The sequence below is a fragment of the Nerophis ophidion genome, linkage group LG16, assembly GCF_033978795.1.
Source record: "Nerophis ophidion isolate RoL-2023_Sa linkage group LG16, RoL_Noph_v1.0, whole genome shotgun sequence".
In the NCBI taxonomy this organism is placed as follows: domain Eukaryota; kingdom Metazoa; phylum Chordata; class Actinopteri; order Syngnathiformes; family Syngnathidae; genus Nerophis; species Nerophis ophidion.
This window is the reverse complement of record NC_084626.1, coordinates 27518147-27535276: the sequence shown is the minus strand read 5'-3', so window position 1 is coordinate 27535276 and position 17130 is coordinate 27518147. Positions and strand designations below refer to the sequence as shown.

At 41.5% G+C, this 17130-nt stretch overlaps 1 protein-coding gene across 5 annotated transcripts in view; it reads right to left on the bottom strand.

Moving 5' to 3' along the window:
• Positions 1 to 8521: 8521 nt before the first annotated feature.
• Positions 8522 to 17130, bottom strand: part of frmd4ba (FERM domain containing 4Ba) — a 125870-nt gene continuing 117261 nt past the window's right edge. For 4 of the 5 annotated variants that reach the window (XM_061874769.1, XM_061874770.1, XM_061874767.1 and 1 more), the window contains 2 exons: positions 15466 to 15667; positions 8522 to 9291 (listed from right to left, as the gene is read on the bottom strand). In XM_061874769.1, the coding sequence (XP_061730753.1) occupies positions 15472 to 15667 (196 nt within the window). In that variant the 3' untranslated portion in view covers positions 8522 to 9291; positions 15466 to 15471. The remainder of the gene's footprint in view (positions 9292 to 15465; positions 15668 to 17130) is intronic. The other variant, XM_061874768.1, reaches the window with a different exon arrangement.

Sequence of the window (17130 nt, the reverse complement as noted above, 5' to 3'; positions counted from 1 at the left end):
TTCCATTCCTGTTGCAAATTTCTCCATCTCTCCGCCTCCATTAATTCTGTCTACGTCTGTTCTTATGTGCTTCCTACTTCTACCGGGTAGAACCTGCTGCTACCTAGCTGCAGGCTTGTGTATCGTTCCGACATGTACGGTGTACCAGAGCAGGGGTTCTTAACCTTTTAAGACCTCTTAACTCCTTTTCATTGAGGGCCACATCGCACAATGAGTAATATATGAATATACATGTGTATATATATATATATATATATATATATATATATATATATATATATATATATATATACACAATACATTAACAATATATTTTTTTACATAAGCTGCAAAAAATATTTAAATTTTACTTTACTAACTGGCATCTCAGTCAACAGAATTTTACAGTAAAGCAGTGTTTTTTTTACAGCATGTAAAAAAATTTAATGGAATGGAGAAACCTGCGATGAGGTGGCGACTTGTCCAGGGTGTACCCCACCTTCCGCCCGATTGTAGCTGAGATAGGCACCAGCGCCCCCTGCAACCCCAAAGGGAATAAGCCGTAGAAAATGTATGGATGGAATGGAGAAACAATACCACTGTTTTTAGCGGTAAAATTCAAGCAACAGAGCTGTCTTTTTTTTTTTGTTTTTCTTTACAGTAAAACCTTGTTTTGATTTTTTTTTCTTTTTTTTATGTTTTAGTGTCTTATTGTATATGGAAAAAATATGTCCCAAAGTTGATTTTACGGTAAAAAAAAAACCTCAAGTCAGCGGAATTTAACCGTAAAATTTATTGTCAATTTTACAGTCTACAATTTGATTGATCATTTATTTTGAAACCATAAGTCCGGCAGATATTTAAGTGCAGCGTTTATCTTTATTTAAAAAATAAAATAAAATTGGAATGCACGATAATACAATATTTTCATTTTGATAATATCGAATTTTAGAAGACATGTACTTGCATGCAGGACATGATTTTTAATGTCAAAAAGGGAAAGAATAAATATATTTAGTGAGAAAAGATGAAGCATTTTTGTAACGCAAATTTTTTCCAGGCTTTTTTGGGCCTCATAAAATAATGTAGCGGGGGTGGGGGAGTTTGATACCTGTGTTGTAAGACCTTGGGACTCAACCACTGAAATACTAATCCTATTCTTTTAAAAAAAAAATTTAATCAGTCCAAGAAAATAATACATAATAATACCCCAAAGGGAATACGCGGTAGAAAAACGGATGGATGGATAATACCATAATAATACAATTCCAATTTCCCGGCCCAGCAACATTCTGAATAGCAACCAACAGAGAAATTGAGAAGACACACAAACATGACACAAAACAATCCAAAAGTTGTCAAAACAAAAATGAATAATATCCAATCTTATTCTTGATTTTAGTCATATTCAGTAATTCTATCTGACCTACTTACACTTGAACAGGATCAACCTTGTCAAGTGCTGTGGAAACATGTGTTTTTCACAAATATTATCATTACAAAAATAAAAACCAATTAATAAATAGATAAAAAATAATGACGCAGTCTAACTTTCTTCACTAAACTGTCAACAAAGAAACTTCTCTATGACTTAAAGGCCTACTGAAATGATATTTTCTTATTTAAACAGGGATAGCAGGTCCATTCTATGTGTCATACTTGATCATTTCGCCATATTGCCATATTTTTGCTGAAAGGATTTAGTAGAGAACGTCGACAATAAAGTTTGCAACTTTTGGTCGCTAATAAAAAAGCCTTGCCTGTACCGGAAGTAGCAGACGATGTGCGCGTGACGTCACGGGTTGTGGAGTTCCACAGATCCGCACATTGTTTACAATCAGGGCCACCAGCAGCGAGAGCGATTCGGACCGAGAAAGCAACGATTCCCCCATTAATTTGAGCGAGAATGAAAGATTCGTGGATGAGGAAAGTGAAAGTGAAGGACTAAAAAAAAAAAGAAAAAAAACAGCAGTGGGAGCGATTCAGATGTAATTAGACACATTTACTAGGATCATTCTGGAAAATCCCTTATCTGCTTATTGTGTTACTAGTGTTTTAGTGAGATTATATAGTCGTACCTGGAAGTCAGAGGGGTGTGGCGACTGCCAGTGTCTCTGAGGGAAGCCACGGAGGAGGCAAGAGAGTCGCAGCTGCCTCTTTTTTACACGAGGAACGACGCAAGCTACGCTCATGTCTACGGTAAGAGCCGACTTATTACCACAATTTTCTCACCGTAACCTGTTAGTTGACATGTGGTAGAGAACCATGTTCACTTGACCACTCTGTTCCATAGTAAAGCTTCACCTTCGGAAATGTAAACAAGGAAACACCGGCTGTGTTTGTGTTGCTATAGGCGGCCGCAATACACCACTTCCCACCTACAGATTTCTTCTTTGACGTCTCCATTATTAATTGAACAAATTGCAAAAGATTAAGCAACACAGATGTCCAGAATACTGTGTAATTATGCGGTTAAACCAGACTGCTTATAGCTGGGATCGGGCTGGAAAAAAAATGTCTGTTACAATCCAAGACATCACGCGCACGCATCATCATATTGAGACGTTTTCAACAGGATACTTCGCGGGAAATTTAAAATTGCAATTTAGTAAACTAAAAAGGCCGTATTGGCATGTGTTGCAATGTTAATATTTCATCATTGATATATAAACTATCAGACTGTGGTCGGTAGTAGTGGCTTTCAGTAGGCCTTATGATGACGTGTGTTTGTGACGTCTCGGGTTCGACGGACATATTAGCCCAGCACCACTTGCGGCTAAAAGTCGTCTCTTTTCATCGCATAATTACACAGTATTTTGGACAACTGTGTTGCTGAATCTTTTACAATTTCTTCAATTAATAATGGAGACGTCAAAGAAGAATGCTGTTGGTGGAAAGCGGTGTATTGCAGCTGCCTTTAGCAACCAAAACACAGCCGGTGTTTCTTTATTTGTTGTGAAGCTTTAACACAGAGCGTTCAAGAGAACATGTTTCTCTACGTCAACCAGCAAGTTTTTGGATGGGAAAATTGTGAAATGAAGTCGACTCTTACCGGAGACATCAGTGGATTATGCGTCCCCCTGCAGCAGCTGTCAAAAAGGAAGCTGTGAGCTTGGCTTCTCTGAGAGACACTGGCGTTCACCGCAGCCATCCCTACTTTGAGGTATGACTTTACAATCTCATTAAAACACTATTAAAACATTAAGCAGATAAGGGATCTTCCAGAATTATCCTAGTAAATGTGTCTAATTACATCTGAAAGGCTCACACCGCCGCCGCTTTTTCTTTCTTTTTTGTGCTTCACTCTAACTTTCCTCATTCACGAATCTTTCATCCTCGCTCAAATTAATGGGGAAATCTTCGCTTTCTCGGTCCGAATCGCTCTCACTGCTGGTGGCCATGATTATAAACAACGTTCAGATGTGAGGAGCTCCACAACCCGTGACGTCACGCGCACATCGTCTGCTACCTCCGGTATAGGCAAGGCTTTTTTATTAGCGAACAAAAGTTGCAAACTTTACCGTCAATGTTCTCTACTAAAGCAAAAATATGCCAATATCGGAAATGATCAAGTATGACACATAGAATGGATCTGCTATCCCTGTTTAAATAAGATCTCATTTCAGTAGGCCTTTAAGCTTGATATTGTCATTACTGCTACCAGTGGTGGAAAAGTGTACTACACGCCGATGCATCTAAGTCTGGCGTGGAACATCGTGTGCAGATTATACTTGCAATGACTTGTGCAGCTCCACAGGTGAGTCACGAGATCCACGCCAACGTGCACCTCCCCCCACCCGCCCCGGTGCAGATTGCGCAACCCGAAGGGACGAAGCGCTGAGGGCAACAAGATTCTTGTACAATCTTGTCTAAGGGTGCACAGCACCGGCCTCTCCGCGCATGCGCAGTCAGGACGGGTGTTTTTTGCACACCGGCGCCAGATTGCATTGAAGACTCGAAACTGGTTCTACGTGTTTTTTCTTTTCTTGAAGGCAGTGGTCGGCCTCTATGTGGCCTTTGTTTGCTAAGCTGCTAGAAGCAAACTAATTCGCTTTTAAAAGAAACAAAGTTATTTTTATTCCCTGTTTGACTCAAAACGTTTGGTGTGTCCGCCTTATTTGAGCAATAAGGGCGATGCCCGGTGTTCACCACTAGAGGGCGCCCTTCGTCACCGCCCCATACACACTTGCATGTAGACTTTAAGGCTGAATTTTTGGGCACCACACGATTCGATTCAGAATGTATTCTTGATTTAAAATCAATATATATATATATATTTAAATAAAATCGCGTCCCAGTTCTATTATTAACTATATTCTTCTATAAAATAGATAAACAGCTCTGATAAAAAAAAAAAAATGTTGGAACTAATTTGTTAATCTTTCCAGATATGGGCATCAAGAGCAGAAATTGTATATATATATATATATATATATATATATATATTTAAAAAAAATTGAGACGTGGACTTGTCGGACACAGTACACTTTTCCACTTTGCACCAGTCCATCTTCGATGAGCCGGCGGCGTTTCTGGGTGTTGTTGATAAATGGCTTTGGCTTTGCATAGTAGAGTTTAAACGTGCACTTACGGATGCAGCGACCGACTGTAGCTGCTGACAGTGGTTTTCTGAAGTGTTCCGGAGCCCATGTGGTGATATCCTTTACACGCTGATGTCGCTGTTTCGATGCGGTACCATCTGAGGGATCCAAGGTCACGGGATTTGCCGCTTAAGTGCAGTGTTTTTATCCAGATTCTCGGAACCTTTTGATGATATTACGGACCGTAGATGGCGAAATCCCTAAATTCCTTGCAATAAGTGGTTGAGAAATGTTGTTCTTAAACTGTTTGACAATTTGCTCACGCATTCGTTCGCAAAGTGGCGACCCTTCGCCCCGTCCTTGTTTGTGAATGACTGAGCATTTCATGGAGGCTTCTTTTATACCCAATCATGACACCCACCTGTTCCCAATTAGCCTGCACACCTGTGGGATGTTCCAAATAAGTGTTTGATGAGCATTCCTCAACTTTCTCAGTCCTTTGTGCCACTTGTGGCAGCTTTCATGAAACATGTTGCAGGCATCAAATTCCGAATGAGCTAATATTTGCAAAAAATAAAGTTTTCCAGTTTGAACATTAAATATATTGTCTTTGAAGTCTATTCAATTGGATATAGGTTGAAAAGGATTTGCAAATCATTGTATTCTGTTTTTATTTACCATTTACATAACGTGCCAACTTCACTGGTTTTGTGTGTGTGTATATATATATATATATATATATATATATGTATGTTTGTATACCTATTTTACAGTCGAATTTTACGCCTGCATTTAACGGCATTGTTACTTTTCAACACATCTTTTCCAACCTTTCGGCTTATCCTCGTTTTGCTTGAAAGCAAAAACTCGGTCACATGCCTGCGAGATGAGAGCTGTTGGCAGAGTCCTAGATAGGAGGTCTTTGTTTCTGTAGCAAGAGTCCACTCATGTCTGCAGCTGGTGTGAATCAAGCCAGGCGCAGAGGAGACAGCTGGATGCCAAACATGTAAAATCCGGGGAACCGCCCGGATTGTGCGAGACCTCCCGCGCTGGCCAACTCACGCTTGCGGTGGCAGAAAATGCGGGTCAGGGAGTGAAATGAGGTGAAGGGTCGGCGGGGGAGGATCTACACGTGTACGGCACATTTGGGCCTGAAGGGAGGGTTGGGTTCAATACATTTTACTAGCTTGTCTTTCAACGGGAGGACAGAAGAAGTGGTTCCTGCCCAAAGTGGGTGTGACGGAGTTTTTTAAAGACCGGTTTGGTGGCTTGACTGTTTAAGATCACAATAAAACCAGCCCGGCGACACAGCAGAAGTTCCAGGACAGAATACTGCAGTCACAACATACACGAGCAAAACATAACTTGTAGCACACGGATCAAGACTGGCGAGGCCAAATCCAGCACCCGGGCTCAATCCAGAACTTGGGAGACAAAAAAAAAATCCTAAAAACATGATTGCTCCTGTTGAAGGGAGGTACTTGGACCAGTGTAAACACTCGGGATCCTTGCATTGAGACTTTTTAATCTTGTTCGCAAACATAGAACACCGAGAGGTCCAAACTTGTGATTTACATAACTGAGGCGTTCTTCAAAGCACCTTTTAAATTCCTCTCCTTTTTTTTTCGTAATGTGGTCAAAAGTTTACATACACTTGTAAAGAACATAATGTCACGGCTGTCTTGAGTTTCCAATCATTTCTACTCGTCTTATTTTTTGTGATCGAGTGATTGGAGCACATACTTGTTGCTGACCCAAAACTTTCATGAAGTTTGGTTCTTTTATGAACGTATTATGGGTCTACTGAAAATGTGACCAAATCTGCTGGGTCAAAAGTATACATACAGACCCGTTTTCCACTCTGTGGGTCAGCCGCATTCTTGCCGACCGCTCGGAGAAGTCCGGTAGATTTCCAATTTTAATGTCTCAATCAGAAATCTCCCAGGTAAACATTTTTCGATTTCCACCCGGACGTCAACTTTGAGGACGTGCCGCGATGACAATGCCTCTAACACCCTTTCTACGTGTCATCGCGCCAGGATTTCCACCATGCTATCTGCGTGCTGGCTATCTGGTCACATTTTGGATGCCACCTCTAACTGAATGCATACGCAACTGCAAGGCATACTTGGTCAACAACCATACAGGTCATACTGAGGGTTGTGATATAAACAACTATAACACTCTTACTAATATAACTGTGAATCCACACTCTTACTACTATAACTGTGAACCCACACCACACATGAATGACAAATACATTTCAGGAGAACACCCGCACTATATCACAACATAAACACGACAGAACAAATACCCAGAATCCCATGTATCCTGACTCTTTCGGGCTCCATTATACACCCCCGCTACCACCAACCCAACCAACGCACGGAGGGGTGGGGGTGGGGGGTGTTAGTTTGGTGGTAGGTCCAAATATACAATCATGGCGCGCTCTGAGGTCCGAGAGCCAGCTCCAGCTTGTGGTGCCCAAGACCAGACTTAAAACCAGGGGAGATAGAGCCTTCTCTGTGGTCGGCCCTAAGCTCTGGAACATTTTGCCCCTCCATGTTAGAACTTCTCCCACAGTGGAGTGTTTTAAGTCTCGTCTTAAGACCCACTTTTATTCTTTGGCTTTTAACACTACGTGAGTTGTGTGGTCCTCCTGTGTTTAAAAATTTAGATTTCTATTTACTGTTTTAATTGGTTTGACCCTAAAAATCGTTTTTAATCATATTTATTTTATATGTATTTATTTTTGTTTTTACTCAGTCATTTGTAGAGCTCAGGATAGTATTTGAATGCTGTTTTTAATATTGTTGTGCAGCACTTTGGAAACATTTTGTTGTTTAAATCCATCCATCCATCATCTTCCGCTTATCCGAGGTCGGGTCGCGGGGGCAGCAGCCTAAGCAGGGAAGCCCAGATTTCCCTATCTCCAGCCATTTCGTCTAGCTCTTCCCGGGGGATCCCGAGGCGTTCCCAGGCCACCCGGGAGACATAGTCTTCCCAACGTGTCCTGGGTCTTCCCCGTGGCCTCCTACCAGCTGGACGTGCCCTAAACACATCCCTAGGGAGGCGTTCGGGTGGCATCCTGACCAGATGCCCGAACCACCTCATCTGGCTCCTTTCGATGTGGAGGAGCAGCGGCTTTACTTTGAGTTCCTCCCGGATGGCAGAGCTTCTCACCCTATCTCTAAGGGAGAGCCCCGCCACCCGGCGGAGGAAACTCATTTCGGCCGCTTGTACCCGTGATCTTATCCTTTCGGTCATGACCCAAAGCTCATGACCATAGGTGAGGATGGGAACGTAGATCGACCGGTAAATTGAGAGCTTTGCCTTCCGGCTCAGCTCCTTCTTCACCACAACGGACCGGTACAACGTCCGCATTACTGAAGACGCCGCACCGATCCGCCTGTCGATCTCACGATCCACTCTTCCCTCACTCGTGAACAAGACTCCTAGGTACTTGAACTCCTCCACTTGGGGCAGGGTCTCCTCCCCAACCCGGAGATGGCACTCACCCCTTTTCCGGGCGAGAACCATGGACTCGGACTTGGAGGTGCTGATTCTCATTCCGGTCGCTTCACACTCGGCTGCGAACCGATCCAGTGAGAGCTGAAGATCCCGGCCAGATGAAGCCATCAGGACTACATCATCTGTTTAAATGTGCTATATAAATAAAGTGGATGGGATTGGATTATTTTTCCGCAAATGTGGCGACCCCAAAACAATTTAGCTGAACATCCCTGATCTAGAATGGCTGAAAGACAACTTTCTCATCAGCAAAACCGTACAGTTTCCCAGGTACGCCATGTGAAAATAAATCCAGACGGGGTTAAAGCAATCTCCCGGTGCGTGAAGCACCACTAATGCCACTATTCCCAAGTCCCTTTAATTAACTCAACTGGCAGAACAGACATTCAATTACCTAATTTAATGGATTTCGAGTAAATCCCCCCCGTTCAAATGGATTAGTTTGTTTGGATGTGACCTCCGGACCCAAATGCTGGCTTCTTTTTATTCAAACACGTGAAATGATACAAATTCCTAAGAACCAGCTTGGCATTATTTACTATATATTACATGCTTTTCAAATACATACGAAGCTTTTAAAAAAAAAACAAACGACCAGTGTATTAACAATATTACCATGTACGATTTGTTTCCCTCGTCGGAGAAATGAGGAGCACCAAGGCCGTCAGTTCCAGCACGGATAAAAACAACCACCGTGTTTGTTTTGTTGTCCGTGTCTCTCCTCCAGTGGCAGTGCGCTTGTTTGTGTTCTGGGAGTAATACTGCTGGTAGACACAAACACAGATATGTGACACAGACTGAACACTAAAGGAAGTACTCCCAATTAAAGGTAGATTATCCTGGTTCCAGTCGGCGGCCGTCTTTGTCCGACTCGCTCTCTGCTGAGCTCCTTCATTCTTAATAAGATCCTGTCGATCCTGGTCTGATCCTTCATGGGCGTAGCGATCACATTTGTGGCGGGAGACGTTCAAATTTGTTCGTTGCAACTCGCTGTTGTTCCTCTTGGCAAAGTCCGCAGTGCACCGAAACTCATTTTTCGTTCCGATTCCTTCATTCTCCGGGTGTCCTTGTTGAGAAGTGCAGTGTAAGGCACGGGGGAACACCTGCTGGGTATTATTCCAACATAGGCAGCTAAACTATTGTTCCTGGCTCGGAGTCTTCGTGCCAGCAAATCCGGTCCTGTGGGTCCGTGTCTGCGTGCGTTTGGTTGCTGGTGACTTGCTTGACATCTGCGTAGGATCTGAAAGGAGCACAAATGAAAACGCTGAAAGATCGCAGCAATTATTTCACACACAGACATTTTTCTGAGTGTGTTGCGTGTGTGAAAGGACAACCCTGGTCTACACCAGTGGTTCTCAAATGGGGGTACGCGTACCTCTGGGGGTACTTAAAGGCATGCCAAGGGGTACGTGAGATTTTTAAAAAATATTCCAAAATAGCAACAATTCAAAAATCATTTAAAAATATATATTTATTAGGGGTGTAACTGTACACAAATTTCGGTTCGGTTCATTTTCGGTACAGTAAGAAAACAACAAAATATACATTTTTTGATTATTTATTTAACAAATTTGCTAAATCTTCCACCAAAAATATTTTCCTTAGTGGAATATTTGATGTGAAGTAATCGGAAACTTGGATAGGTCAATAATTCTTAATAACATTGATTTTGATTCAATATTATGTTTTGAGCAATGAGTTTGAAAGAAAAAAAAACAGCTTTGTTTTATTAGTCAACGTTGCAACTTTTTCTAAATTACATTTAGCCTTTAAACTTTTTTATTTCACTTTTGTTTATCCATCATCTTCCGCCGGGTCGGGTCGCGGGGGCAACAGCCTAAGCAGGGAAACCCAGACTTCCCTCTCCCCTGCCACTTCGTCTAGCTCTTCCCGGGGGATCCCGAGGCGTTCCCAGGCCAGCCGGGAGACATAGTCTTCCCAACGTGTCCTGGGTCTTCCCCGTGGCCTCCTACCGGTTGGACGTGCCCTAAACACCTCCCTAGGGAGGCGTTCGGGTGGCATCCTGACCAGATGCCCGAACCACCTCATCTGGCTCCTCTCCATGTGGAGGAGCAGCGGCTTTACTTTGAGTTCCTCCCGGATGGCAGAGCTTCTCACCCTATCTCTAAGGGAGAGGGAACTCATTTGGGCCGCTTGTACCCGTGATCTTATCCTTTCGGTCATGACCCAAAGCTCATGACCATAGGTGAGGATGGGAACGTAGATCGACCGGTAAATTGAGAGCTTTGCCTTCCGGCTCAGCTCCTTCTTCACCACAACGGATCGGTACAACGTCCGCATTACTGAAGACGCCGCACCGATCCGCCTGTCTATCTCACGATCCACTCTTCCCTCACTCGTGAACAAGACTCCTAGGTACTTAAACTCCTCCACTTGGGGCAGGGTCTCCTCCCCAACCCGGAGATGGCATTCCACCCTTTTCCGGGCGAGAACCATGGACTTGGACTTGGAGGTGCTGATTCTCATTCCGGTCGCTTCACACTCGGCTGCGAACTTTTGTTTATTTTAATGGTAATTTTAGAATGTGCCGTGGGCCTTTAAAACATTATCTGTGGGCCGCAAATGGCCTCCGGGGCACACTTTTGACACCCCTGATATATCTATAATCTGATACATCTATGGGTAAAAAGCAGAGCCTGGCGATGCATGCGCGTTTATCATAACTCTCTCACTCCCTCACGAATGTTGCCTCGCACCCAATTTTTTTTTTTTCAAACCCCTTCTTAACCCTGAACGTACATTGAAAATACACGCAACCCTAACTCAAAATGCCGGACATTCGAGGCATTAAAGAAACTCCACCTGGACAGCTCCGCAAAGAGGACATATCCCGTGAAAAGAGCAGGTATGGTCAGTCTATCAAAACCCAGTCGTTGCTAGCAAATCCCTTCCCCCTTTTCAAAGCAAAAATACCTAGGATGTTAACTCTGTTATGTGACGCGAACAAAGCGACTTCCAGGCATACGGACAAAACACACACCCATGGACAGACAAAACACACACACCCAGACATGAAAAACAGAAAACATGGAAAATATTGGGCTTTGTACATCACTACTTTTTGAGCACATTCAACAATACCTGACATAAAGAATTCAATTACAAGTCACATTTTGCCAAAACAATCGGAATTGACCAGCAGTGTGTGAACGTGATAATAGAACCATTTAAAAAAAAATGGTTACAAAGTTGTATAATTTTGTGATAAGTATTCATCATTTACTTGCTAATATCTGCTGTAACATGATTCTATCTACATTTTTGTTCAAATATAATAATTACGTATTCCTCAGTTGTTTGGATACTTTACATTAGTTTAGGGCGATACTACAAATTTGGGTATCTATCCAATACCAAGTACTTACAGGGACAATATTGATCAGTGCTAATACTGATACTTTATTTTTCTATGTTATTGAATGATTATATTTTTTTGTTCGGACAAAAACACAGGATGGCGGTGTGATATTAACCATAAATATTGAAATTATTCCCTACAATTGGCTGCAATCTAATTTTGGGGGTTTTGCCCTTAAAGCCCTCCTGTGTCTGGGGGCTTATTTCCAAAATGTATGACCAATAACAAAAAAGACAAAAGATAATAAAAAAAAAAATCAATCCAACCACTGTAGTATGCTGCCATACTTGATATCGTTACTGTTGATGTTAGTATCGATCCGCCCGACTTTTTGTTACATTCAATAGCTCTAGTTTGCGGTTAGCAGATCTTCTTACGGTGCATGTTTACCTATTCCTCGTCCTCCAGGGATGATGCTAGTAAGAAAACTTTCCGTAATTTCCGATACGTTTTCCCTACACTTTGAACGCTGCGGCGTATAAAAAATATGGATTTTTCTTTGCTGACAACCAAAATAAAAATATTTCTTGTCTGCAAATGTTGAAATTTATAAATAAAGGTTATTAAAAAAAAAGAAATAAATAAAAATAACCAAGCATTATTGTCTGTGCTATGGCGCCATCTTTTGGACAAGTTCGCTCACTGCAGGTACTGCAGTGTCCTTCCATTTAGTGCCTTTGAACCGTAAGTAGAGTACTGTTCAGTCTTCTAACCTTCCATAGCGTTTCTACTCGTATGGATTCTTTATTCATAACTCCAAAGAACGTTTGTAAGATTTACAATATAACTTAAACCAGTGGTCCTTAACCTGGGTTCGATCGAACCCTAGGGGTTCGGTGAGTCAGCCTCAGGGGTTCGGCGGAGCCTCTGCCGCGGAGGTCAAGACACACCCGACTCATCGTGTAAATAAAAAACTTCTCCCGTTTGGCGTATTATGAATACGGAAACAGCAGAAGTCACACAGATTTGCAGGTGTGTAATGTTTTATGAGTTAATGCACTGTGTTGGTTTGGTTCTTTGAACAAGGTGATGTTCATGCACGGTTCATTTTAACTTTGTCTTAAATTTGAAAAAAAAAATTAACATTTTATTTTTCACTAAAGAATGGTTCGATGAATGCGCATATGAAACTGGTGGGCTTCAATACCTCCAACAAGGTTAAGAAACACTGACTTAAACTGTTTATACTCACTAACCCGTCCCATGTGTGATGTCTGTAGGTGTGGGTTCATGCATATTTGTACGTGCTATGGTAATGAAATCAACTTAGCGTTAGCTAATATGCTGACCCATTTACAAGTGTCTGTGGTAGAATTATTAACGTACAATGACGTTGTTTTTGTGATGTTTCAGTTTCACAAATTCTTCAGTAAATTCACCAAAACGTCACCGTGGAGTTATGGAGTTTGTTTAGCTGATTTGAGAGCTATCTTCTGCAGCTCGTGGGTCCATGACAATGACTTGTGTTTTGTTTGATCAGCCGTTTTACTGCCGTGTTACAGACACAGTTTGTAAACAATCAAAGACAGTAAATAAAACATTTACAGATTCTTTCTGTGTAAATATTTCATTTCACAATTTATATCTGAATGTTATAATCCGCTGCGGCTAATATATGGAAAACAATTTTTTCCTTCTAGAATTGAGTGCGTTTTATAAAAGCCGAGGAAACCGACTTAGAAGTGGCTTTGCATTGTGGAAGGACGTTAGCCGCAAACAGAAGCTCCTTTGCTTGTTGCTGTCAAATGTGCGAGACAAAGCTAGAATGTGTCGAACATGCATTATCACGATATAACAACAGTTTTTTAAGAGCTCTATCGTCAGCCAAATTAAAATCATTTATATCGTCTACATTGCACAACACCACGCCTGATTATAGTGATTACAAACAGCTGAAGACCACAGCCTCCTCAGACAGGAGTCAGGGGAACACGTAGAACGCATAACAAGAAACAGATGCGATAAAACAAGAACACAGGATTGAAACTTAGCGAAAACGACACAAAACGCAAAACCCTGTCATGTGGAGCTGCCAGCACTTTGACGAAGAAGGTGAGAAGCAGAAGAAAGTACTGGCGGCAAAGTACAAAGGTGGCCCTCCTCTTGATGTCTCGCCCACAGAAGACGTCAATGCAAGTAAGTGTTGATTAATATGTATTTTGCATTGTTTTCTACAAGGCATTATGCACTATACAATGTGTTTTGTGTTAATATTTCAGTGTTTCTTGTACAGACGAATGGATTGTATTTCTTACAAGAAAAATGATTTATGTCTGATCCTTTGGAACGGAGTTCTAACAAAAAGCAAGGTACTGCAGTACAGCCCAAGAGTTTGGACACACCTTATCAGTTCAATGCGTTTTCTTGATTTTCATGACTATTTACATTGTAGATTGTAGAAGGCATCAAAACTATGAATGGACACATGTGGAGTTATGTACTTAATAAAAAAAGGTGTTTTATATTCTAGTTTCTTCAAAACAGCCACCCTTTGCACTGATTACTGCTCTGCACACTCTTGGCATTCTCTCCATGAGCTTCAAAGCACACAGGACAAGTGAAAACCATTTCAGGTGACTACCTCTTGAAGCTGACACACCTTCTCATTTCAATGCGTTTTCTTTATTTTCATGACTACCGTATTTTTCGGAGTATAAGTCGCTCTGGAGTATAAGTCGCACCTGCCGAAAATGCATTATAAAGAAGGAAAAAAACATATATAAGTCGCACTGGAGTATAAGTTGCATTTTTGGAGGAAATTTATTTGATAAAACCCAACACCAAGAATAGACATTTGAAAGGCAATATAAAATAAATAAAGAATAGTGAACAACAGGCTGAATAAGTGTACGTTAAATGAGGCATAAATAACAACTGAGAAGGTGGCTGCTATGTTAACCTAACATATTATGGTAAGAGTCATTCAAATAACTATAACATATAAAACATGCTATAAGTTTACCAAACAATCTGTCACTCCTAACAGCTAAATCCCATGAAATCTTATACGTCTAGTCTCTTACGTGAATGAGTTAAATAATATTATTTGATATTTCACTGTAACGTGTTAATAATTTCACACATAAGTCGCTCCTGAATATAAGTCGCCCCCCAGGCCAAACTATGAAATAAACTGCGACTTATAGTCCGAAAAATACGGTATTTACCTTTTAGATTGTCACTGAAGGCATCAAAACTATGACACCTGTGAAGTGGAAACCATTTCAGGTGACTACTTCTTCAAACTCATGGTGAGAATGCCAAGAGTGTGCAAAGCAGTAATCAGAGCAAAGGGTGGCTATTTTGAAGAAACTTGAATACAAAACATGTTTTCAGTTATTTCACCTTTTTTTGTGAAGTACATAACTCTACATGTGTTCATTCATAGTTTTGATGCCTTCAGTGACAATCTATTATGTAAATATTACAGTATATTTTCACACTGTGGTATGAATGCTGGACAATGACAGAGCGGCTGTGTATAATCTACACAACAATGTCCCAACATTGGTGTCCAATACAAAAGCAAGTAGCACACAAATACACAAAACGATCAATTGCAACAAAGCTCAGGGGTCACATTTTCCCTCTTCCACTTAAAAGTGCTTACAAAGATCTGCAACAATTAAAAGAAAGTATTTTGGGTAATTTGCCAATAAACAATCAATTAAGTAATACATATGATTATTTTGGTAACAACATCTTTGAATTTTGGGTTTGGTTATCTGCTTGGTATACAAAGACCCCAATAGGCCACACCCTCTTTCGTGGCTTTGATTGGCACGGGGGCCTCTGTAGAGTCCATGAAGACATTAGAAAAAAAACAAGCACACTGCAGAGGAATGTGACCACTGGATGACAATATGCCAACCACAGGAAGAAGTAGGGCAGACATGTTGTGTTGGAGAAGCCATGCAGCCACCTTGTCATACACGACACTGAGCAGCCAGGGAAATATCTCAGGGGCAAAAGTTCAACTTCAACATCACTGGAAAGCAGCAAAAGCACAGACTGCGGCCACGGCTGTTTACTTACTATGAGCTACAAGGGGCACCTGAGTGGGCCTGAGCCCTCTGGAGGCCACCGACCTTGTTCGGCAGCCAGGGGAGTAAGAAGAGGAGAGAAGGGAGGAGGGGTGGAGAAAACTGGAGAGGAAGAACTTGAGGGAAAAAAGATGCAGCCTCCCCGGCCATCAGGGCTGCGCCACGAACCATTAAAAATCTGCGAGGTGCCGTATCTATGAGAAAGTCAGCCCAGTGGACATTTAAGGGGAAGAAGCATACTTAACAGGGATGTTCTGATCAAGGGTTTATGCAATATGATCACATGTTTTACCTGTAAATGTTTTTGTTTGTCAATGGGGAGTGTTTTGACAGTTAACTAACAATAATAATGATTTAGATTTACATAGTACTTTTGTAGACACTCAAAGTGCTTCTTAGAGAACTGAATACCCATCAGTCATTCACTCCACATTCACACCTTGATGGTGGCAAGCTACCATATTTTCTGGAACATAGGGCGCACTGCCGATGAGCGGGTCTATTCAGGTAAATTGTTCATACCAAAGGCGCACCAGATTATAAGGGTCAATTATGACTTTTTTCTAAATGTCAAACACTTCCTTGTGGTCTACATAACATGTAATGGGGGTTCTTTGGTCAAAATGTTGCATGGATTATGTTTTACAGATCATCTTCAAGTCGCTTTCTGACAGTCGCTTCAGGTTGCGCCGTTTTGTGGGCGGTCTTATTTACGTGGCTCACTTTCTCCCCATTATTTTTTGTAGCGGTGTAGCGTGCAAGGACGGGAGTGGAAGAAGTGTCAAAAGATGGAGCTAACTGTTTTAATGACATTCAGACTTTACTTCAATCAATAACGGAGCAGCATCTCTTCATCCGTAAAAAACAATAAGGCCGGAATTGTGTTCCGTAAAAAAACGTCCCACCGAAACTCTCTAATGACTAAAGTTCAATCAATCAATCAATGTTTACTTATATAGCCCTAAATCACTAGTGTCTCAAAGGGCTGCACAAACCACTACGACATCCTCGGTAGGCCCACATAAGGGCAAGGAAACCTCACACCCAGTGGGACGTCGGTGACAATGATGACTATGAGAACCTTGGAGAGGAGGAAAGCAATGGATGTCGAGCGGGTCTAACATGATACTGTGAAAGTTCAATCCATAATGGATCCGTGGGTGAATTGTGTAAACTCACCACACTGGTAAATTTTAGCGCTTCCATAGTGAGATATAAGTTGGGACTTTACAGTACTTTGTATTAGAAATGGCAACAGCGGAGGATGAATGTCCCATAACAAGAAGATAGAGAACAAGAAGAAGCCTATCGACTACGGCATCAGCACGGACTACAATTTTCAGGACTTAAACAGATCTCTAATACACATCAGCAGATACCAGAAGGTAAGAAAAGTTGGTTATATCAGATAATATGTCTGCTAATGGGTGCCATTTTGCGGTCCTTATTAGGGGTGTGGGAAAAAATCGATTCGAATTTGAATCACGATTCTCACGTTGTGCGATCCAGAATCGATTCTCATTTTTAAAAAATCTTGTTATTTATTTATTTTTTTTTTATTTTTTTTATCAATCCAACAAAAATATACACAGCAATACCATAACAATGCAATCCAATTCCAAAACCAAACCTGACCCAGCAACGCTCAGAACTGCAA